This window comes from Parasteatoda tepidariorum, chromosome X2, assembly GCF_043381705.1.
Source record: "Parasteatoda tepidariorum isolate YZ-2023 chromosome X2, CAS_Ptep_4.0, whole genome shotgun sequence".
In the NCBI taxonomy this organism is placed as follows: domain Eukaryota; kingdom Metazoa; phylum Arthropoda; class Arachnida; order Araneae; family Theridiidae; genus Parasteatoda; species Parasteatoda tepidariorum.
Window position 1 is genome coordinate 4,067,002 of NC_092215.1, and position 26,115 is coordinate 4,093,116.

Genomic DNA, 26,115 nt, shown 5'->3' on the forward strand with positions numbered 1-26,115 from the left:
TTTTTTTTTTTTTTTTTTTTTTTTTTTTTTTTTTTTTTTTTTTTTTTTTTTTTTTTTTTTTTTTAGGAAAGGGGAAGATGGAGAGATGTTTGTTTATTTTGATTGTTAAAAAGAGTCCCGGAAATTGACCCTTCCGGGAAAGGGACGTCCGGATATGGGACGTTACACTGTAGTAAATTAAAACAATAAAACAAACAGAATAATTTAGAAATACAGAAACTAATTCGATTTCTCCGCACTTTATTTATATAGGACAGCAATTATCTCTTAATCCTAGTGATACATCCAGGGAGTAATAGTATAATAATTTAATTTTTTAAGTTTCTAACATAATTTTAACTAATTTAGAGAAAATCATTTTTGGAATAAGATTATTAATAAGTTAATACAAAGTTCCATATTCCGATGAAGGTTTACTGGAAGCGTCTTTTTGGGACACTTTTTCACAATCAAAATAAAACTTGGCTCCATTTTCAAAAGATTTTTTTTTTTGTTGAAAAGTATCAGTAAAAAGTTTTTTTTTCTCTTTTTTCTTGCTGCTTCACTGGTAAGTGAACTGTAATTTGCATTTTCACATATATTCTGCCTCAATGACCACATTAAGAGTTGTTGAAAAGATATGAGTAGTTAAAGAAAAAAAAATCACTGAAGATTAGCTTTGTTTCCTTTTAAATTATAGATCTCTTCATTAAAAAATCTACTCAATTCTGTTCCTTGTTTTAAGTTACTTTTTCTTAATAAGTCAGATCATTTGAAGCTGGTTTTTTAATGTCATTTTCATCTGATTATCTGCTGTGTTAATTATTCACATCATAAAGAAAAGCAAATATCTTTATTCATAACAGAGAAAATTCATATTATTGTCTTCTGACTTTTATTATTTTTTTACATGTAATTTATCACACTAATTTAGTTTTTCAATTGTCATTCAATCTGTAAAAAAGCATTGTTGACTGAAATCGACATCAATTATCATTTATTTGTCATTTTTCTTGAACAAAATGTTTTCATGTTTGTTTACCTTTAAGATCTATTATCTGGAAAAATCTGACTTACTGAAGTCCTGATGATGCCGCATTTCGAACTTTCCAGTATATATGTTTTTAGAATAGTGTTCAAAAATGAATATCTATTCTTTAAGAACTGGAACTAGTTTTTCTAATAAATAAAAAACCACTTTGTCAAATCATATTGTTATCGAATTCATCTTCATTATTATACTTTGAATAATCAGTATGGAAGCTGAGCTGATCGGAGAAAATGATCGGATTAATTTATTGGTCGCACTGGTATGCTTTCATTAGGAACAGCCTTTCTTCCTCAAATAAACTAACGTTTGAATATATGCTCTTATCAGCCTTCATATTGATCAGTTGGAGCTTGTGAGTATCTTTTACTTAACCAACACAGTGTTATGAATGGATTATGTATAATTGCATTTCTGAAGAGGGTGCGTTTTAAATTCATTTTCTAAAAGAGGGTGCAATGCTGTTTTGGTTAAATAATCAATATGTGCATAGTTTAAAGTTGTAAGCAGGGTGGGTTTGTCCAATTATGCCCATCACTCAATCCATTTATTCTTTGTCATTATGTTTTGTTTTTCCATTGATTAAATTATAAAACATTAGTTTTCATATTTCTGAAATGCATGCTGAATTATTGTCATTTTTTATTTGTTTTTAACTGGATTAGGCTGCTTTGCACAGACTGACCATGCCTAAGTCTGGCATAGAATAAAAAAATATTTTTACAAACTTTTTAGGGTAATAATATTTTTGCTTACTTTTTAGGGTAAAGACTTGTACATGGATCTAGATGACTACTCTTTGCGTTTAATGGATTCACAAGATTTAACGGTTCTTAATACACAATCTATTCATACAATTCGAGTATGGGGTGTTGGACGAGATAATGGACGGTAAGAATCATTTAGTTCTGAACTTTCTTAGTAGTCAAGAGCTTCTGTTAGAGCTTCCAGTACAAGGAATAAAACGCTCAATATTTTTTATTGTGCCTCTCAATTATATTATTTTAGTAGTTGCATTCTTAAAGTAAATAAAATTTTGCCTTGAAAGCAATATTGCAGGCCTTTACAGAATATATTTGAGAAAAGAATCTATTTTATTATAAATAAAATTTTTATGATACAAGTATAATTTTAATGATGCAATTTTTTTCAAGATTTATTCTTTAGAGGTAATCTGAATACAATGCAGAAACATGCACTCACTACTCTCATATTTGATTCAATTTCAGATATACTTTTATATTATTCTACCACAAAAATCCATTGCAAAACTCTTTTAACTGCATTTTTTTTTAAAGAAAGGAATTCTAACATCGCAATTTGACACAAGAATTACATAATGTGTTGGAAATTTATTTGCTCAAAAATTTACATAATACTGATGGAGGGTAAAACAAAAAGTATACGAAGAATTGTAATAAAGAATACTAGGATGTTAATCTAGGAAGAAACTAGGTCTGTTTAAGGACTTTTCGAGAAAATTCCAGATCTCAAAAAAGGACATTTCACAAAAAGTAAACCTCAATGAAAACAACAAAAAATCCAAAACTCAGCACCAAAAAAAAGAAAGGACTTGAGAAATTTAAACTTTTTAAATGAGCGATTTGCAAAGTTCTTAACTTAAGAAATGCTCCTTTCATAAAACCCATTTTTCTATTATTTATGATTAATATTCCAATTTGCTTGTATGCCTGCAAATCAAAAATTGCTTGAAAATGATATTATTACCTTAATTATTTTACTGGTAAAAAATATGAGGGCAGTAATAAATCCTGTTCACCTTAGCATATAGCAAGTTATTTCTGCACATGTAAAAGAAAGTGTGCTATGCTATTTTCTCCTTTTTTTATTATTACAGCGCTAGAAGTTAGGATTGCTAAAATGTATTATAACTTAACTAATTATAGATTTTTCATAAATTTTAAAGATCCCTTTAAATATCTGTACATTTTGTGTAAAGCATTTTAAGCAGCATCAGTTGGGTTTTTCCAAACTTGGCTAAGACTACTGTAAAGTGTAAATGAATCAGCAAGTTTAGAAACGTAAGCTGCATTCTGAAATTTATATACAGTATTTCATATTGACTGCCCCTTAATATGTATTTTTTAATTCAAGTGAAAGACATTTGGGGGCAAATATTAGTATATAAGTGAGAACGAAAAAAAAAATTCAAATTCTGTTGACTCATTATTGGGGTCAGTAAGAGTGAAGGAGTGATTAAAAGTTAGCTAAGACTAATTATTTAATTTATTTGAGTGAAACGCATTAAGTTGATTCTTTATGAAGGGCAGATTATTTTCTCACTCTCTTTTGACGAAAAGAATAGGGTTGACCTTTGTTTTTACTACCGCAATAATTATTAACCAAAATTTTTAAATATAAATTTATTTTATTTTCTTCACTTAAATAATAATCAGTCACTCATATTGTGATTAGTTTCTTTCTTCATCTCTTATAAAAAAATTTATGTATCTATATATATTGACTTGTTATTTTATCTTTCAATTATATTAATAATTGTTAAACATTTAATTTACAATTTTATTGATTTTAAATAAGCAATTTGATTTTTTGTGCTGTGCAATGATCCTGGTTCATCTTCAGTGAAAGGTAAAATTTCTATTATCAATTTACACATATATTTGCATGTTGAATACATAATATGCTTATTTTAATATTTTTGGGTGAAAATCTTACAAATATTAAAATACTTTTCAAATTTTGAAACTAGGGATTTTGCATACGTTGCCAGAGACCGTGTGACAAAGAAATACATGTGTCATGTTTTCCGCTGTGATATTCCTGCAAGAATAATTGCTAACACTTTAAGAGATATTTGTAAAAAAATAATGATAGAGCGTAGTGTACAAAGAGGTATAAAAAAACAGTCTTCTTCTGAGAATATGGAAGTGAAGATTCCTGCTCGTCCAACTGATTTGCCTGTGGAGCAAGGTTTGTTTCCATTGACAGAATCACAAAGTTCCTGTTCTGGTAAATAAATTTAATTTTTTTTGCTTTTAACTGTTGAATTCCTTCTTGTTGTTCAAATGTTAAATCATGATCCAAAAATTGATCATAGGGTTGTTTATTCACATTAACATTGCAGTTCACATTGCTGTTAGAAAATTTTACTACTGAGTGGATTTTTGTAAATTTCTAATAATCAATGTGAAAAAAATCCTACTCTCCCCGGTTTGATTGTTGCCCATAAGAAAGGCATAAATTTTATTTTGTACATTTTTAATTACATTTAACGTTAAATAAATTATGAAATAATGTGAACTTCTCTTTGAAAACGTTCCACAGTGGACTGATCGTGAAGACACGCTTCCCAGCAGATCACCGAAGTCAAGCATCACTGGCTGCGGTCAGTGTGCGGGTGGGTGACCACTTGGATCAGTCTGCGTAGGGACCGAGGGTGTGCGGTATTGGTCCTCGTTAAACTGTGCTACCGTAAAGTGCTCGACTTCGCGTGCAGGTCGTCGGGCTACCGAAGCGGGGGTGCCATCCCCTCTGCAGAGGATCAAAATTGTGATGGCATGTCTCAGATAGTCGCCAATAGCCCATTGTGCAGCTCTAGTGCGACGTAAATTAACAACAACAATCTCTTTGAAAAACTGTAAAAATTGCTTTCAAATGTAAGGGCTTATGTATCATTAATGTAATTTCTGTTGCACATAGAATTGAAAATGATTTTATGATTTCAACTAAATATTGCTCAAAAAAATTAATCAAAAGTATGAGTTTATTATTTAATTAATCAAAAACGATTAACGCAATCTAAGCAAGCAAACTTGTAATGAAAACTATATTACAGATGCGTTACATTTGTTAATAAACCAATTGAAAAGTGAAAGAATCACTACATTTGTAAGTGTTATTACTCTAACAAAAATTTATTATTCATGATAATATACTAATTACTTACAAAATAAATTATTCATGATAATTTACTATGATTTGCCGCGCAAAGGAGTTATAAGTTAGAATAATAAAAAATTAAGAATGAATAATAATTATAAAGATTACTAACGAGTTTTAAAGTAAAAATATTTTGAAATATATTAAGTTTAAAAAAACCTCTTCATGTAGAATATATGTAGTTTAACTAGAAAATATCTGTTAAATAAATGTGTTATGTTCAAAATAAGCTGATGGGAAAATAGCATTCAAGAAAACATATACTGCTAGTCTTGTTATTGGCAATATCCAGAAATCCACCTATCAGTTTAAAATTGTTATATTTCACCTGCTTTTATTAAATAAACTAGAAGTATTTATGTTTCCTAAAAAGATACATCACCTATAATTAATTCTTCATGGACTAAGACCTCTCCTCTTGTAGTACTTTTGTCTCTCTAGTTAAACATATTCTGGTTGTGAGGTTTTTCCATTAAACTTTATGACCAGATATACTACTCTTGTAACCATTTTGGTCTCTCTAGTTTAACAGATTCGGATTGTGGTGCTTTTGCATTAATAATGTTTAATGCTTCTCTTGTAACAGTTGGCCTCCCTAATTTCACAGATATTCCGGTTATGGTACTTTTGTATTAAGGTATATGCCCAAACATATTTGTTTTGTAATGTTAACTTGGTTAAATTACAAAATTAGACAGAACAATGTACTTTTTCTGACTAAACATTCCTTTCTTTTCCAACACTTTTGAATTCTTGGCCATGTAAACGTGGGATGTAGCCACAGCTTGAAAGACATGGTCCTAATAGTCTAATCAGATGGGGAGGCAAAAGTTTGAGCCCTATAATGTTTACTAAGTTTTTTTTTGTTGTTGCATATTTTCCTATAACTCAGTAACTTTTTAATCAGAGAAAATTTTGCTCACAAGAATGAAACTCATTTTATTCCAAGATAATTCTCTGCAAAAAGTTATTTCTTATAATTACTTTTTCATTATAGTTGAGAAGATATTGAATTGTCTTGTTAATTTTTAAATCATTTTTAACTTAGTAATTTTAAATGACAAAATACAACATTTGAATCAAATCATTTATACAGTTTCTAAGTTATTAATATATTTTTAAAATTTTCTTCCTCCAGAAATATTTCACTGATTTTATTCATTTACATTTGTCATTTAAAATTGCATGGTTTAAGATGCTGCTGAAATTTTTGCAGATCTTATGGTTAAAAAACTTTAACATTACTGAATAAAATGGTAAATAATTATTGAAAACTATTTTTTGAATGAAATTATCTTTGGTTTAAAGTAATTTTATAATTGTGTGTAAAAAATACAGGGTATCCGCGCACCTGGAAAGTCATGGAAAATCATGAATTTCAGTATTAAACAAAATTTGTCATGAAATGTCATGATTTTTATTATTTTTTAAAAGAAATCATGGAAAGTCATGGATTTAGGTCTATGAAAAATCTAATTTTTAAAATGGAATCTCCCTCCCCCCAATTTCATCCTGTTCCAAATATCTGAATTTCTTTCATATGTCATATTTTATTTGAATATAAAATGAGTTTATCATGTTCTTTAAAAATTATGGTGTTCTTTCAAAAAATGAAAGAAAAAATATCATTTCTGGAGCCGATTATCTTTTAAACTCTCTTCTGTGATTTAAGAATTTTTATTATTATTTTTTTTAATTTTATAAATTTAAAATNAAAATTTTTTAACTTCCCAAAAGTAAAATCCTTTTGCTTTATTTCAAGAACTCAATTGTGTTCTGCGACAATGTCGCCGTGTTGCCCGCGATTCTGCCACAGGACTTTGAGAGTGGCTAGCAATGATATTCAGTGGTTAAAGGTTGATGCTGTGTGCTAGAGCAGATAAGGAGAATTATATTAAATTTATTGTTGTGTTTTTGTCGGAGATAATAATTTCAGTAAGTCATGAAGAATTCTTGGAATTAGTCATGGATTTGAAAATCTAAAATGTAGCAGATACCCTGAAAATATTCAACGTGCATACAAAGTTTGGCATATTAGCAATCATCCAGAACAGGAACGATGGGACTTATTCAATTAGTGTGACAGTAAAATAACGGTTTACTATTTCTAGGTATCTAGTATGCCACTTGTTATTTCTCTTTTAAAATTAATCTTTAAATCATTATACTTGGATTTCAAATAATTAAGTTACATTGTCTTTCTATATTTGCTGTTTTGTTATTAACTTGCTTTTTATAGAAATCAAATAAACAGTATTTTAAAATTTTCATTTTAATATCAAGCTAAAGTAAACTACTACATTACTAGAGAGAAAAACTTTAATATTTAATCTCATTTAGAAGGACACTTGTTGCAGAATCCTATCAGTTGTGTCATTTAAATATATTTCATAACTTTTTATCTTTAGTAGCACTCATTAGGTACATTGTTGTGAAGTACAGTAAAATGCAGACAAAAAACAATTAGCCTCATTGAAGCCTAGTCTTTTCATTGCTCTCCCGACAAAACCATAGCTTTCCTAAGTGATAAAACCATAGCCCCTCCACTTTTATGGTCAAGAATCAATATCAATCTTGAAAACGGTATTCTTATTCAAAGAAGGATTATTTTTCTGTCTATAGCTTGATTAACAGTTAGCACCAGTCAATTAGATTTTCTGAGGGTAAATCTTTGTTATTTTCTTGTTTACTTAAGGCTAAACATACAAGAAAAAATTTTGTGCCTTAAAGCATGAAATATACATGCACTTTAATTTTTACTGAATAAATTCTTTCAATTATTATTGAATAATTTTTTTAAATTATTACTAAATTATTATTTGAATAAATTATTTACTTATATTACAAATCATTTATATTTATACAGGTCAGCTTTTTCCTACCCCGATGGAAGAACCGAAAAAGGTTTTGAAGGTGTTTTATTTAGGGTCTACAAATGTTGATAAGGCTACTGGAGTTGATGTACTTAATGAAGCTATTGAAAAGTTGTTTACTGCTATTCCTAAATCTGATTATAAATTTGTTAATGTGGCTGTAGCACCATCAACCATTACTATTTGCGTAAGTGTGATTTACATATCCAACATTTTTATCAGATTTCCCTCTCTTGCAGAATAGGAAGAATTATCCATCTCTCATATTGTGATTTTAAGGAGCTTCTACTCTCACCATCTTGATGTTAGGTTATTTTTTTGACAAATTTTTGGGTATTTATTTAACAAACACCATTCAAAAAGGGTGGCAAATAAGGGGTCTCTATATTAGATTAGTAACTTAATAATTTTCCTTGAAACTGGTATTAAGCATTAAAAATGTGTGTGTTTGAATGAGTTACTACACATTTGCCACTTTTTAAATTTGATTTTACTACAGTTGTTAGGAAAATGCACAAAAACAAAGATATTTATCAAAAATCTAAAAACAAACAACACATGCAAACACTTAAATACCTTCCAAAGACATCTGATAGCTGAACTGTATTGGTATAATTTTTTTTCGGAAAAAAGTAAAATATAATTTAAAATACAGATTGTTTTAAAATGTATTTAGGTAAGACCTTGTAATTTACATATTTAGAAAGATGCTGCTGAATGGAGTAAGTATATTTCAACAGTTTATTTGTGAAAACTGAATAAAGAGGATTAAAAGAAAATTTGGAATATTTTCTCCTTGTCTACACTCTACACAGTTGAGTTAGGTCACAAGAGGAGAGACCTATTAAGGGTGCCTTTATTAAAATTCTCATAACTTTATTCATCTTGAAGGTAGGATTCTCTTCAGTCTGCCTCAATAAAACAAATATTGTCCTATTTAAAAAAAATTTCTAATGATGAGATTACAAAATTTCTCTTTAAATCTAGAGTATTCCAGGGTGTTGTCATATATTTATTTTTTCACAATTTTAATGGATTCAAAGGTAGAATCTGAAATATATGTTGCAATTGGCTAGGTCATGTGAGAATTTGAAAGCTCTTCGTATTGGTATTCTTGTTTTTTGGGACATATCTCCACAAATAATCGTGCAATTGTGAAAACTATTAATTATAATTCATTTCATTCACTCATTTCATATGATAAAATAATATGTTTTAGTTTTTTTTTTATTTACCAATATATAATTTTTCTAAACTCGGAAACTTTGCTTTGAACTTGGGAAACTAATTTTTTAACTTTTAATTTGGAAATTTTGCTCAATTTCACACAAAAATTATTTACAGTTGAACTAAAAAGCAATATATTTGTAAAGTTTGGTGCTGAATAAGAAATTGGTTTGCAACATAATTATTTTAAGAAATAATATGATAAAAATAATGGATAATAAGTTTGACTGTATTTCAATGGTTTCATACCTTAAACGCAACTTGGCAATTTCCTCAGACTCATATTAATATTTTGCTTCAAAAATAATACCTTATTTAAGATCCTATTAATATAATATGTCTTTACTTTTACAGGAAGAAAATAAGCAACTGGCTGAATGCAGAGTTAGGTTTTTATCCTTCCTTGGTATTGGTAAAAGTGTGAAGTACGTATTTTCAGTTAATAATGTTGCATACAACCAGTTCAATATTATCTCAATCGAGGACTGGGTAAACATTAGCCCGATACTATCAGAGCATGTTAACGAGGAATAAACAAGTCATAAATTTAAATAAACACATTTAATAAGGAACATGCACATAAAGATACAAATAAAATCAAAATACAGAGAATAATCTGAACTTCTTTGGATTTCAGTGAGCCATCTGACATGCTCAAGATTAATAGAGTTCAATCCAATGCATGCATGTGCATTTTATTACGGATGAAAATGAAACCACTCTTAACACACTTTCCCCTTTTGAGATTCTGGATGGCAACTCAAAATATTTGCATAAAATTAACATCCCAAGTCTAATTGGCATTTTTATCGATCATGATTACGAGTCTTTTGTAATTAAGGTGTTGTTGGCTATGGTCACATAAATGGTAATTCAGCAACTGTCACAGGATACATGATAGGAGAATAAGTTGGTAAAGTTTCTTCCTAAAGTTCTAATGATAAAATTCTTTGTATTGGACCTATTAATGCATAGAACTATGTCTTTAATTTGACTGCTCTCCTATGAATTAAATTAACTACTCTGGCTAAGGACCAGTTTTTTTATTGCCCACCATAACCCTATGATTACAAGAATGGTGGAACTTACTGTTAAAATACTCTGTTGACTAGATCAAGTTAAAAGATTGTGTGAATTTGTTTCATTGAAAAAGATTTATCCCAATGTGTGGGGAGGGGACTATTTATTTGAAACTTTTCATTGATATATAAAATTACTGACTAATTTTAGAGAATTTACTTGTTTTGTAGGATGTGTGGATTTATTGTGCATACAGCACAAGATGATTTTATAGCGCATGTATTCTTCTGTGAGCCATCATCTGGAGCTCTGTGCAAAACTATTGAAGCTGCCTGTAAAGTAAGGATATATATATGTTTCTAGTTTACTTCCTATTGTATAATCATGTTTCTTTGAAATCATTTTAATAATAAATGTTATATAATTTTAACATTTATTTATATACTATAATTTTTAGATATGTAATTTAAAAGCAACTTTATAAACTTTTTTTTTATATATAATTTTGTATCATTTTCTACCACTTTGCAATTTAAGTTGTTTTTTTAATTTATTTTTATTGCTATTAGTTATTTACCTTTAATACAAACTCCATTAATGTAATTTTTAAGAAAAATTATTATAGAATCTTTTTGCTTTTACTATATTAATTATACGAGTGATTCTGATAAACTTGTGTTTATTAGTGTTTTTATTATATCCTTAAAATTTTTCTGGAAAAAATGGTAATATATAAAAACGGAGATTAATGGCATAAACAATTGAAGCATACAAAAAAAAATTGCTTATAGTAAGAATAAAAATTTTTTTCTGTTTGTCCCTCACATTTTTTTTTACGCTCTCAATTTTAGTAGTTTTTTTTTTTTTTTTGGTTTCTTTTGCATTTTATGTTAATATTTTTCTAAACAATAAGTATAGTTTTTTTCCTATATTTTCAATGACAGTCAACTCAAACTTTTTTGTTAATATTTTTATATTTATGGAAGGGTACCTTTTTTTTCTTTAAAATACATCTATGGTGTATCACATTAAAATAATGAAAGATCATCAGACACAGAAAATTGCAGAACCTATTTGATGGGACTTTGAATACAAAATACAGTACAAAACCCGTTATCCGGAAATCAGAAAACCAAAAAACCGGAACAAAATTCTATCGATTTTCCCGCCATTTAAAAAAAAAATATTTTTTTCCTCATAAGATTTTAGGATTTTTCTTTCTTTTTTGAAAGATGTTTACCTTATTCTNTTACTTCCTATTGTATAATCATGTTTCTTTGAAATCATTTTAATAATAAATGTTATATAATTTTAACATTTATTTATATACTATAATTTTTAGATATGTAATTTAAAAGCAACTTAATAAACTTTTCTTTTATATAATTTTGTATCATTTTCTACCACTTTGCAATTTAAGTTTTTTTTTTTTTTTTTTTTTTTTTTAATTTTTTTTTATTGCTATTAGTTATTTACCTTTAATACAAACTCCATTCATGTAATTTTTAAGAAAAATTATTATAGAATCTTTTTGCTTGTACTATATTAATTATACGAGTGATTGATAAACTTGTGTTTATTAGTGTTTTTATTATATCGTTAAAATTTTTCTGGAAAAAATGGTAATATATAAAAACGGAGATTAATGGCATAAACAATTGAAGCATACAAAAAAAAATTGCTTATGGTAAGAATAAAAAAAATTTTTCTGTTTGTCCCTCACATTTTTTTTTTTACGCTCTCAATTTTAGTAGTTTTTTTTTTTTTGGTTTCTTTTGCATTTTATGTTAATATTTTTCTAAACAATAAGTATAGTTTTTTTCCTATATTTTCAATGACAGCTCAACTCAAACTTTTTTGTTAATATTTTTATATTTATGGAAGGGTACCTTTTTTTTTATGAAATACATCTATGGTGTATCACATTAAAATAATGAAAGATCATCAGACACAGAAAATTGCAGAACCTATTTGATGGGACTTTGAATACAAAATACAGTACAGAACCCGTTATCCGGAAATCAGAAAACCAAAAAACCGGAACAAAGTTCTATCAATTTTCCCGCCATTTTAAAAAAAAAACATTCTTTTCCTCATAAGATTTTAGGATTTTTCTTCTTTTTTGAAAGATGTTTACCTTACCATCATTTTGGAAATAATCATTAGTGTATTACTTCATCGTTTTTTCTTCTTTTTAAGATTATTTCCAACTATTTTTGTTTTGTTTTTTTAGTTGGGTTCAACAATAAAAAAACGGCTTTTTGTATCGATTCAGAAAACCGGAAAAATCAGTTATCCGGAATAGCAATGGTCCAGATCGTTCCGGATAATCGGTTCCCTACTGTAATAAAATATAGAGCTATCTAGATTCTATGATCTTGTTCTATTGTGGCATTCAACAGAATCGTCCAAGTTGAGAAGGTTGTTTAGATATTGCGGATTTTCCAAAGAAAATTATGAGGCATAATATAGAAGAGCTGGTTAACTTAGTTATTTAATTTTTCATGGTCATCAATAAGAGAGCTTACTTGTACAAGATAGAGATCACTTTCAAACACCTTTTAGAAGGAGAGTCATGCAGACTGCATTAAGCCTTGATAATTTTTTGTTTCTTTCTCTGCCTGCTCTAACTAATTACATTTTTACTATTTCTCAAAAAAGTCATGGCATAAATACAACTGGCTTGGAAAAAGTAAATATATAAAATTAAAGAATGGAATATTGTTATAAAAACTTAAATCCTTATGAGCATGTGGAGAGGATATTATAATGGCTATCTCAAACTGTCGCAGTTCATGGTTAAAAGATAAGTGCTAGGCGTCTGAAAATTATTAAATAAAATTCAGGAGTGACTGAAAAGCTTGACGTAGAATACATTTTATAATAGCAATATCGCTTACTTTATGTTACAGATGAAGACAATTAAAATGAATTTTAGTTAGAAACAGCATGTTATATTAACCGCTTCCCTTTTTGAGAAAAAAAAAGCAAAAAATCAACATATTTTTTTATTTCATTAATAAATACAAGGTATTAAAATAAAACACAATACACAAGTTTTAAGTTGAAATTTTAATTTTTTAATTAAAATTTAAAAATTAAGCCAACAAGTACGAAACATCATTTCTAGAGAAAATTAATTGCTAATGTGTATCGGTTCAATGTAACTGTGAATGAGCATGTAATGAAAATGCAATAAAATATTCTCAAAACAGCTTCCTGTTAAGCTATGCAAAATTAAAAGTTTTTTTGGCAACTTTATGGGTCTATGTTTCTTTTTAATAGAATTTGCTAAACTAATCAATGTATTTTCTATAGCTGCAAACTCTTATGCATTTTGTGAAAACTTTCTGTGCATTTGCACCCCATTTTCCGCAGTTTGAAAATCTGTGCATTTTTTTTCTCTTTTTGCTTTGTTTTGTGACTATTCAAATGTACGTTATATCATATTAGAAAAATATTGTATCAATAGTATCATATTTAAGAGAAAAAATTGGAATTTAAAACTGTACAAAACAGTTCAAAACACTGTCTGGTCAGGAAAACGGTTAACAAGACTGCATGTAGCATTTGAATTTACAAGAAAATAGGCACAGATTCAGCATGTAAAAACTCATGTAAGTTTAATATAGAGTTATCACCTGTCAAAAATTAAATTAAAAGTTACAAGATTTTAAAAGCCACATAGATATTGTTAGCAATAACTATCAAAAAAGGTGTGAATCAAATGTTTAAATAAATACTAAAATGCAGAATTTGAAATTTCTATGTCATATTAAAAACCTAAAGAAAGTACCTGGATTATAAAAACCATATGGAATCAGTAGTGATAATTATCAAAAAACTATAGAAATGACTGCATGGAATGCGAATAGACATTAGTTGAACCATTGAAAAAATTTTTACCCAGTTGAAAATTTTTGTGCATGTCTTAATAACATTGTACAGTAGAGAGCCAATTATCCGGGAAGCTCAGGACCATCGCTATCCTGGATGTCTGAATTTCCCGGTTTTCTGGATTGACCAATGATGATGGTCAATCCAGAAAACCGGGTGTGTTTTATCTAACCCGAATTACAAGGTAAAAAGTGTAACACATTTTATAATAAGAGAAAAAGAAACGTACTCCTAAATTTTAAAAAAAAAAATGGTAGAAAAATAACATCTAGAAGAATAAAAAAAAAAAAATTGCAAGTTTAGACAAGAAAAACAAGTTTAAAAAATACAAAATTCTCATATTTATTTTTTAAAAATAATTACAATTCCTAAATTAACTAATATAAACAAAACCAATGATTAAATANACTATAGAAATGACTGCATGGAATGCGAATAGACATTAGTTGAACCATTGAAAATTTTTTACCCAGTTGAAAATTTGTGTGCATGTCTTAATAACATTGTACAGTAGAAAGCCAATTATCCGGGAAGCTCAGGACCATCGCTATCCCGGATGTCTGAATTTCCCGGTTTTCTGGATTGACCAAAAAGTGTCGTTAATTGATGTTTTATCTAACCTGAATTACAAGGTAAAAAGTGTAACACATTTTATAGTAAGAGAAAAAGAAACGTACTCCTAAATTTAAAAAAAAAAAATGGTAGAAAAATAACATCTAGAAGAATTAAAAAAAATTGCAAGTTTAGACAAGAAAAACAAGTTTAAAGAATACAAAATTCTCATATTTATTTTTTAAAAATAATTACAATTCCTAAATTAACTAATATAAACAAAACCAATGATTAAATAACGCAATATCTTTCATACCTGATTATACAGGAGGAAAACGATAAAATAAAAGGAAAACTTATTAATCTAAATAAAAACAACCAAAATTATCTACCCGAAACAATAGTTAAAAAAGGCACTAACGTAAATATTAAAACCTGGAACAAGGCAAGATCAATGAGATCAACGGAATTTTTAAAAAAAAAGGGGGGGAAAACCTAATGATAAAATTTAAGAATAAAAAGAATTAATTTATTGAGTGCGAAATTTATCGTGAAAAGAAAAAAAAAATCAAAACGTAGTGGAATCAGAAAAACAAAACTGCAATCTACTTCATAAAATAATCGTATGTTTTAATTAATAAACAATTCTCCTTTTTTAAATTTTTTTTTTTATAAAAACACGATTTTTAATGGAAGCAGACGTGATCCCACATCAAGAAAAACTTGCAAATGATACCGCACTTCCAAAGAATCAGAATTTATTCAAAAGAAAAATATTTTATTAATTGATGTCAAATAGGTAAGTATATTTTTCTCTTTCATCTTCTATTCACTGATATGCCTGTGCAATGAACTTGGGACAGTCATTGATATGCCTGTGCATCTTTCCCACCCCCTCATGAATCGAAGAGAAAACGTAATCACCATGCCACTCCTTTAAGTTTCACTGAGGGCAGCTTATCAGAAAAACAACTGACATACAGGAGAAAATAAAGTATTTGTCCCTTCCCTGTACCTTCTCAATCTAATGATCTTCAAGGTCACGGGGAGCATTGAGGTTTCCCTGGGCAAACGAGGAGAAGAACTCCTTTTTTTTTCCAATGATGATTAAAAATGTCTACCCTTTTTGCAAACTAATGCATAAAATAGATAAGAAAGGAAAATTTAAAAAACAATGGTTCTGCATTAAATATTAAAAATAAGAAAAAATCACAGGAGTACGTAAATTGACACCAATCTACCGATTGACTGTTGCAAGACCTGTCAGAGTGCAGCCAAAGAAAATACAAAAAAATTCGAAAGAAAAATAAAGTAGAAAATAGAAAAGAAAGGAGATTCTGCGCAAAGCAAATCCCACTACTGAGTTTATAGAAAATACCAAAAATAAAATTTAACAAGATTTAGAATTATTATTGCTTTTTAATCAGTGCATTTGCTTTTGCCACTGAAATAACATTCTTTCATTCGTCATTGAAATTCACGATTTATTTTATCTTGAAAGTATGTTTATACATACACACGCGTATATATATATGTATATGTCTACACACACATCGTCTTTTGTTCGAATCAATTTCAGTAAAATAATTTTTTTAGTAGTGTGTACTTCCATATTACCAATATCATCTAAATCGAAACAAAAAAATTTTGAAGTATTTTATTATTTTTCATCTTCAATAAACTTATCTATGTCGGAATTATATTTCATAAACAATAGTTAAAGTTCAAGATTTGGTAACGAAAGATTCTGTCTGATCAGAAATGTGTTTCCTTTTTAAATTAAACCCTGTCATAGTTTCTTTTTCTTTTCAAATGTTTCTTTTTGGTCCTTTTACAAAATAATTTTTTAACGATCAATATTTTTTTAACTGCTTTTGTTTGAAAAGATTTATATTTTTTAATGAAAAGCATAATGAACTTTATTTTTAAATCTAATATATTTAACTTAAACCTATCATTCAAAGATAAGAACTTTATTTTATTATCTATTGGATATCTTTCTTTAAAAACATCTTTTAATTATAAGAAAACATTCTTTTCATAATTCAGCATCTCGACCTATTTTTGCTTCTAGAACGGACTAAGCTTAACCCTCCTGGCGTCAAGCCCGTTATAACACGGGCATGGTTTCTATGCTGAAAGCGGCTTGCCTGTGTATGCACGGGTTCACGTTCTAGGTCTGGAGCGGCGATCACGTCTTTTTCTGAACTAGAATATTTCCTTCCCCCTTAACCTCCTACTGCTCACAAATTGAGAGGCGTATAAGCTGTGCTAGAATATTTCTGTTTGAATAGATGCGAATAGTTTGCGCTCTTTTTCAGGTTTGAACCCCAATCAAACCAAAAGTTTACCTTTAAAAAACTGATTACATTTTTATTTTCTCCAACACTTTCGAAATATTGAATTTTTTTTTTAAAAATATATTCATTGCATAATTTATTATACTAAATCTTCGAATAAATAAAATCGTTTCATATTTTTAAATTTCAATTAATTTTCGAAAAAGCATTTTTCATTTTAGAGTAAATTGCAGGAAATTATTTCTTGTCTGAACAAATGCAATATTTAATGAACTAATTAATGAATTTTTAATATCACTAATTTTCCATAGTATTTAACTAATTTATTTAAATTAGTTAATTTTTTTAAGTATTATGTTGCTTACAAAAAATTAGAAAATTTTTTATCTGGCAAATGAAGTTAACTCTTAAAACACTCTCTCCTCTTTCTGTAATGTTAAAGACTTTCTCGGCATTTTTCTAAAAATCCCATCACTCAAAACACTAGTTTTATTTGTACTTTAGTTTAATGATTTTAAAGCATTTTCATGGATAGAGAAAAAATCAAAATTCTTTTCATTAGTAAATACATATCTCATACATGTGAATATATAAATAAATATTTCAGTAATGATAAATAAGTTTAGTAATAAACTCAAATTTCCTTAATAAATAATAATAAAAAAATGTACAAGCTGTTAAAACTCCAAATAACTAAGTGAGTTATAATAAACTAAATATTTCTTTCAAGTCCACAAAATAAATGTAAATATTTTATTCCACTCAAATACACTTTAAATATACATACATTTAGATATACATTTTAAAGAAAACGATTTTTTTTTAAAGTATAACTGATTATATTTAAAATATTTAAGTAATCGTTGTGAAAATTCCAGTAACTAAAATAAAATATTAAAATCATTGCACATTTTATATACTTTAATTGTTGGAACACTTGCAAACAAGATTTTTTTTCTTTCAAAAAGATGTTTTATTTTTAATTAAATTCATCATTAATTTGATTCAACGTACAATTTTTTCTATAATATCATTCGAAATCCAAATAAAAGTGTGTGTAAACTCAAGGGTGTAAGCTCGAGTTGCGTTGTAATTATCATGTTTGTAAATATTCAGGAAACCTGGAAAGTAATGACGCTTCGGCGCATTGAATATTCGATAGTCTTAAAAATTCCTTTTTTTGCGATCTAGAATTGAAGGGTTGTTGATAACGAGGGTGAATAAATTTTTGATAAAAAATAAAATCTTGGTAACAAATATCAAGTGCATCGAAATGACATTACTTTCAGATCTCCCTAATATTTCACGAATTTAAAAGTTGTTCAATCCAGATGGGCGGTAACAACCAACGTAAGTATTACAGTACTGGCATTCGTACGAAAATATGCATCGATTGATTGTCTGAAATCTAAAGTAGATAATTACGTGATGTTTTTTTTAAGTTATTAAAATAGTTTTCAGAAGTTTAATTTGAAATGGGGGTACGCAAAGCGATAAACAAACCCTTATTGTGATGTAAATATAATCTAGACAATACTTATCATACTAGTGTCCAGATATCATACTAGTGTACATACGAGTTATCATACAGTTTCATCTAAAGGGCACGTTTTCTTTTCTGTTCATGGTCAAAAATACTGTAAAAGGTGATCTAAAAAAATGGGCGTATAGTACTAAAAGTGTATTGCAGAAGTTAGAGAAATGCGAAATGTAGAGAAGATTTGTCACTATATTTTCTGCAATTCAATTAAAGTCTAAACTTCGACTGCGAACAAAAAAACTCAAAATAAGAGCTTAAAAAACTTAAAACAAAAAATAAGAATAAAAGTAAGCTAGAATCAAAAATAAAACATAAATGAACTTAAATAAAGTACACAACACATCTGTGAACATAAGTAAAATAATCGAAGTAATGGATTTCGATGCATTTTGTATGCAGAATTTGCTTTTGGAATAAAATTAACTCGTTACTTGAATAAAAAGTTCTAAAAATATTTGGCAACTAAAATGGAAGGCATTACATTATTTTGATTCATTGGAATTGTATATTTTGGAATTTGTAAATGACGTTATAAGCGAATTTATAAAACATAATCCAACAAATCATATGTTTAAAAAAAAGCGATAACAAGTTTTGTGCCCATCCACAATCTCAATTTCATTCATAATCCACAACATTCATAAATATATTGCAATTTATTATAAATACAATATTTTTAAAATATTACTCTTATGAATAGTAAATATGACTATTAAGGGATACAAGTTTTATTATTCTAAATATATTTCCCCCCATATAAATTAAAATCACAGATAAAACTTAATGTTAGTTTTCTTAAGAATAATTTTCTTTTAAAAAAATTTTTACATTTAATTTTCCTAGAAAATAAAAAGTTGTTATGACCTTTAATTTATTAATATTTGACCGAAGTAATGCAGAAAATTTTACTTTCCTTATTTCAATAAATTTTTCTGCTTATGTTACATACGTTCTTTGATTTTTTACTGCTAAGCTGCGCACTATAAGAAGTAAAAAAAAAACTTTAAAAAAATCCTATATTTATTTTATATGCTATTTCTAATTTTGAAAAAAAAAAAGCATTTTTGATGTTTTATTGCTATACAAAAGGTGTGCATAATCATTAGTTCAAATTCTTGTCAGTTTGTTTCGATGAAGAAGAAACGCAGAACAAAGTTTTTTTCTACTAACAGATAGGGAGAGAAAGTGATGAAGTCCTTTAAACAAATTTTTTCAATTTTTCACGAACTATATTAAATAAGCCGAAAACAATTATTGTTGTTTGTTATTTACCATTGTGTTTATTAGTTGCCATTTTTTACTAGTGTGGAATAGCTGATTCCGTGGAGCAACATGGTGCAAAGAGAAAAAATCGATATTAAATATTTTAAACCAATACTACCGAAAATTTTTGTATAACTATGTTTATTTTTGTATATTTAAATTCTGTTACTTCCACGTGATTTTTTTTTTTCAAATATATATCATTGCATGATCTGTATTGTTAAAATCATTCCTTTGAATTTAACAGCAATGGACAAAACTACAAAGAATCATTATATTTACTTGTAAAATAATATTCTTGCAACAATTCCTGGACTGATATATATTCTTTGTATGTAAAATTTCATAAGGTCACGAATTTTTTTAAGCTTTATTATTGATAATACCCTATAAAATAAAATAAGAAAATTTACAATAAAAAATGCAGTTTTGCTTAACTAGTGCATATATAAAAATTTATATTTTTAATCAATTTTATAAAGTGTAATATGAACAGCTTTTACTTAAATATTTAAAAGACGAATTAAGAATAAATTATCCAAATAACTTGAAATTCAATACGAGCACTATTTAAAGAGTATTAACGTACATTGAAAAGTTTTAAGTACGTTTTTAACAATATTCCATATTTAGAACAGCAGCGTTCAACGAAAGCTTTTTTTTTTTTTACTTAATTTCAAAGAAAAAGAGAAATAAAACGGGAATTAAATAAATAATATCCATTTCACAGCAGTTATTTTTCTAATCGAACATTATTGAAAAAATACTCATTAATTATTTTTTTAAATTTAAAAATATCATTAATATACTTAAAAGATAAATATGACTTTTTACTAGCTTGTATATCAACGAAATTGTACTTTGAATTCGGAAATGAGGCAATTTAAAATGCACACGCATTTTTTAAAATAAAAAACTTAGACGGTAGCCGCAAATGTATCTGGGAAATAAAAGAAATCACAGGAAACAGGAAGGAAAAATTATCAATCACAAGAATCTATTCAGCTCCATTTCATTGAACATTCCTTTGATGTTATATTTCAACTATATCATTGTGAAAAAGCTAAGGACAAGAAAGAATGTAACATAACCTGAAAGTAATTATCTTATCAGAACGAAAGAATTGCTTGATATTTCAGAGAAAAGTGTAAGATTGTATGAAGTTCAACAACGACTTTCAGAAAAGTGAATCACAAAACACAATTCATCCATCAAACTGTCTTGACCCTCCTTGACCACCTACACTGATAATCACCCCTTTTAACCACAAATTGAAGCAGAAGGGGGAAAAGCATACCTTTTGTCCGACCCTCGACACTTTTGGTAGCATCTTTCTAAAATGTGTCTGCCGCTTGAAGTAAGAAACTAAGAGAGAGGGGAAATGCCAGGAGGGTTAAAGCTTAAGCTAAGCTTCTTTATATATTAAATTTTTGAAATAAACAGAAAATTAAAATCGCCAGTCTACAACAAATGATCAAAAGAACAATTTGTTTAATTTTCGTTGCGATCCTTCTTCAGGCAGGGCTGATTATGCTCCGGAAAAAATCCGGATTTCCGGAATTTTTGCTAACAGTGATCCAGAGGTTTCCGAAAATCAAATTTTCAAAGGTGGAACTTAAAAACACAGTTTATTTTATTTGTTTGTAAGGGAGAGCCAGAGAGATACTTTAAAAGCTTATATTCATGATTAATATTAATTTTTTATCAGTAAATAGTTGTTATAATCAAGAATACTCAAGAAAGAAAGACATATTTGTAAATTTTAATTACTTCTCCAGGTCATCATAGGTATGTGTAAAATTTTAAATATATTTTAAGTAAACTAAGAAATATTGAGAAAAGGGGGAAAAAAACATTGTTTAAATTTTTTTCTAATTTTTCAATTTAAACTTTTTTTTTTAACTCAAAAAATTTTCCTCAATTTTGACTTGGGCTCACAATCACCCCTGTTCAGGTCATTGTACTAGTGATACAGGAGGTTGAGGGGAAGAAAAGATAAACATTTTATTCCCTTCTTTCGGTTTCTCAGTCTAGAGGAGAGGGAATCTTCTTTTTCTTTTAGTTTTGCTCACACTAAATTTATATTATGCTGTGGATGTCATAAATATTCTTGACCTTGAAATCACAGAACATTATTCATGCGTTTCGCCCCACCCATGATCATTCATTTTCTTTTTAGCCCTTTATTTTCTTTACTGAAAGGTGAAGGTCACTGAAGAGTTTGTATTTCAAAGGTTGTGGTTATATTTGACCATTACTCTTGTCTCGTATTCATTTAAACTCGTTAATAAGTGTCTGGGTAGCTAGTAAAAATCTGTAATGGGTAATTTCTGAGTGCAATCAGTCAAATAATCTCTGTTTAATCAAATTTTTTAAAAATCGTGCATTTAAAATTTGATTTTTCAAAAATTATTCCATTGATTGCTCTCCAATTTGTATTTTGCAATCTATGAATACTTTCTTTAAAATGATGTGAAAATTTATATTTCCCACAATTAAAGTTTTTATTGAATTTTTTTAAAGGTAAAATAATAAAGAATAATAATATTAAAAATTATTTTCTGCATGAAATTAGTTTTGGATAATCTAATTTTAAAATTGCGTGCAAAAAATTTTCGATTCCTCAAAAAAAAAATATGCATTAGCAATGCTACTTTTCTTTTTTGCTTACATTTTCTTTCACAAATTACTTTGATGTTAAGCAAAGATGTAAGAAACATATATTCTTTCAGTTAAGATACCAAAAGTGCTTGGATGCTCGTAGACAAAGTTCTAATATCAATACATCAGGTGTGAAAAAAAAGGTAAGCTCTGTTTACTTTTAGTTTAAAACTCTGTATTTTAAGAAGGTGAAATAACATTTATATTGTTTCCATATCTCTATAGTGCAAAAATGTTCTTCCATTCCAGTAAAGTTGGAACTAGAAAAATGTAAATAAAAAAATCCTGCACTTTATTTTTAAGTGACATAAAAATTAGTGGACTTAGAAAGCTTTGTCAGAATGAAACGAAATTTTATGTAAGTACAACATTGCTATAAGTAAGTGATTAAAAAATCAAAGCAAAATTATCATTTTAGTGACAAATCTGGAGATCGAGCAAGCCAGGGTAAGGTAGAAAAGTGGTTGAGACATTCATGTGACACCCTTGCTCTGTGTGGCCAAGCATTGCTTGTTAAAAAATGACTATTATGAGTGCAGGGTGTGTAGCTTTTTTAAAAAGTACTTAAAGGTACTTATTTTTGTTTTTTAAAAGCCCTTGAATATGTTTTTTTTTATTAGGTGCTTTTAAGTGCTCAATTTTCCCTTTTCCAAAATGAAATATTTTTTCTTTACCATGTTGAATTTCGCCACGAATTATGCAGAAAGACGTTCATATTTCAAGTTCTAAAAAAGTTTCAAGTTCGAAAGAAGTTCTATTCAACATTTTCATATTTTAACCCTAATCTATTTCAGGGTACTGTCGGTCCATAGCTTATGAAAACGCCATTCGTTTTACATGTTTGATGAAATAATTATGGATCCGCTAGTACGCACACGGAGCTGGATTCATTGGGAAGGATTTTTGTCCTCTCATGTGTAACTCTGCTGCATTTTGCGAGAGATTATCATTTACAGACTTCATTTTCCACCCTCTTAAATCAAACTGAAAAATAACTACCCTAATTTTTGTAACCATTCAAGAATTTTTGGGGCAGTTTGACTAGACAAAACATACAAACAAATAGCTGAAACATGTAAGACAAAATAATTAGTTTTTTATAAAAATGTGAATATCCCCATAAGTATTTATACTATTTTTATGAAATTTTATTCAATTATTGCATATAAAGTAGTAATCAATACAAGTTTTTTGCTATGTTTTTTGATATAAGGTGTTCTAAAACACTTTATCACTGTACTAATCAAAGCAATGTATCAAAGAATCAAAACTACCCTAATTTTTGTAACCATTCATGATAATTTATTAAAAATATTCAATGAAATTAAGCAAAATTATTGGTGCAATTTTTTATTTATAACAAAATTATCCTTTTAAAATTTTAAAAAACATGCTTTAAAAATTGTGTAAGATATAAGCATTTAAAATAGTTCTATCTTTAGTAACTGATCTATCATGCAGTCCAATTTGAATATCTGGAAAATTTAAAAAGTTTCTAGCAAATTTCCAAGTTTTCGTACAATTTTTAAAAAAAAGCTTTGAATGATAAAGGCTTTTCCACAAATGTCATTTTCTACTATTAAACTCGAGTTATTTAAAATAACTCTGCTATTATGGGTCATCATCTCCCATAAAAGTATGTTTTCTTTTCTTATATCATCACATTTTGGTGTGTAAACAATTATTGTGGGGTATTATCATTTGTTATTAAATTTTTTCTTATGATACAAACTGAAATTTCTGGAAAATTCTTTCCCATTTAGAACTTCTTTTTTTTCAAAACCTGCAAAAACTGTTTACCATATTACTTGAAACTATTTAAATTAGTTACCAATTACCATTCCCCACAAAATTAGAAAAACAAGAATTCCAGTCTTTTCTGTACATGCACTGTAGGAAAGAACTATAAATGCTCATATCTTGCACAATTTTTATGAATTTTTTTAACATTTTAGAATGATAGTTTTGTTATTAATTAAAAATCACTCTAAAATTTTTGTTTAATTTTATTGAACACTTTTACAGTTATAGCCAAAAAAAAAAGAAAGAAGGAAAGAAACAGAAAAAAGCTAAGACAAAAAAAAGTTTCTTTTATTTAAAAAAAATATCTGCATCTTCATAAATACTTAAGCTAGGTCTACAAAATTTTATGCGATTGTGTATAGTAACCAAGGTAATCGAAACTAATTGCAAGTTTATTGATGTATTTTCTGACATAGGCTGTTTAAAAACACTTTTTTTTTGTAATTGCTGGTCTATCAAATCTTTGAAAGCTTTGAAGTTTATTGATAAGTTTGAGAAATTGCATGACCTAAACAGCTCTAAAATTAAAAAAAAAATTCTCTTTAGTATTTCCTGTGAAATTTAAAAAAAAAGTCAAAAACTGAAAGTGTCTCTTCAATTATTGTAGGGTAGTGTCTATTATTATCCACTATATCCTTATGTTATCCATTGTCCTTTATGTCCTTATTATTTCTTTATAGTTTTCTTATTACACATGATCCAAGTTTGAGACCAAATATCATGGTTCAAGTATCTTGGTAAAACTGTTTTACTTATGCTGTTAGTTTACCCCTTAATTTCCCCATGGCTAAATATTACGAAATATCAAAATGAAGCTTTTTTGGTCTTACTATTTATTGCGTAGTGAGCACATGTTCTAAATTTTATCTCTAACAATTAGAAGAATTAGAAATGCGTGTTTTGCTTTTTATGTATACACAGACAAAACATAATTACTTGATACATAAAATATGTCATTTATAAATTGCATTTTTGCATTAATATGATTATTTATTTCGGTACAAAGCATTCAATAAATAAATAAGAAACTATTAAGCTTAATATGAAAATGTAATTAGATTGATCTATTTAAATTTTAAAAATGTTTTAGTATACTGTGTATACTCAATTTCAGTTTTCTAACTAAACTAAAAATGCGTTGTGAACAAAAACTTTACAAAAAAATTTTTCAATTTTCAGGACATTAAAGCTGCTCTAAAAAATGTGTTTGGAACATTTTTTCCTGCCAGAATGCGAAAGAGTGCTGAAACGTGAACTAGATAAATTATCCAGCCATAATTATTTGTATAATGCTATTATTTTCATAGTCTCTTGTTTACATCATAGTTCTAACTTAAAAATATTTGCTTGCAAAAAAAAAAAAAAAAAAANAAAAAAAAAAAAAAAAAAAAAAAGATATGTCACTTTTTTCAAAGATGATATTAATAACTGCAATCTATGTATAGTCATAATACTTTTTATTGTATATTTAATGTTGAGTTTGCTATTGTATGATGTGTAAAATGAATCTGATGTAAGGTACATTCAACTGTCACCTTTATTCTAATGTAGGCTAAACCCATTAGTTGTTTATGAACACTATAATAGCAGATATTTTTACTTGAATGGTTATTCAAATTAATCACAATGTTTTATAAATATCTTATTTTTAATACAAACCCAACACTAAAATTCAAAGTTCAAATGGGAAAAATTAAATCTTATCAAAATTATTAATTTGATTTTGCAATGTTTAAATTCTTTTTGTTTACAAAAAATACTTTTATTTCATTATTTTTTCATTTATTTTTTATTCATTTCATTATTTATTATATGTATATATATATACACACACACACATATTATGCGCACACATGCATATCTATGTACACACNATATATATATTTATATACACATACATTTATATACACATTCATGTATAGTGAAACCTCCAAATAACAGTTCTTTGTATGTTCATGCCAATGTGGATTAACAAAGAAGTTTTAGTTCAAAAAATAAGACTCAATATCCATTAACAAAAATGATTTTATC

At 27.5% G+C, this 26,115-nt stretch overlaps 1 protein-coding gene across 4 annotated transcripts in view; it reads left to right on the forward strand.

Moving 5' to 3' along the window:
* LOC107443554 (protein Fe65 homolog) overlaps positions 1-25,761 on the forward strand; it is a 75,286-nt gene extending 49,525 nt beyond the window's left edge. For 3 of the 4 annotated variants that reach the window (XM_071188389.1, XM_071188390.1, XM_071188388.1), the window contains exons 10-16: positions 1,791-1,918; positions 3,759-4,018; positions 7,815-8,008; positions 9,403-9,473; positions 10,299-10,407; positions 22,353-22,424; positions 25,264-25,572. In XM_071188389.1, the coding sequence (XP_071044490.1) occupies positions 1,791-1,918; positions 3,759-4,018; positions 7,815-8,008; positions 9,403-9,473; positions 10,299-10,407; positions 22,353-22,424; positions 25,264-25,338 (909 nt within the window). In that variant the 3' untranslated portion in view covers positions 25,339-25,572. Of the gene's footprint in view, positions 1-1,790; positions 1,919-3,758; positions 4,019-7,814; positions 8,009-9,402; positions 9,474-10,298; positions 10,408-22,352; positions 22,425-25,263 lie in introns of all 4 variants that reach the window. The other variant, XM_043039839.2, reaches the window with a different exon arrangement.
* Positions 25,762-26,115: the final 354 nt, after the last annotated feature.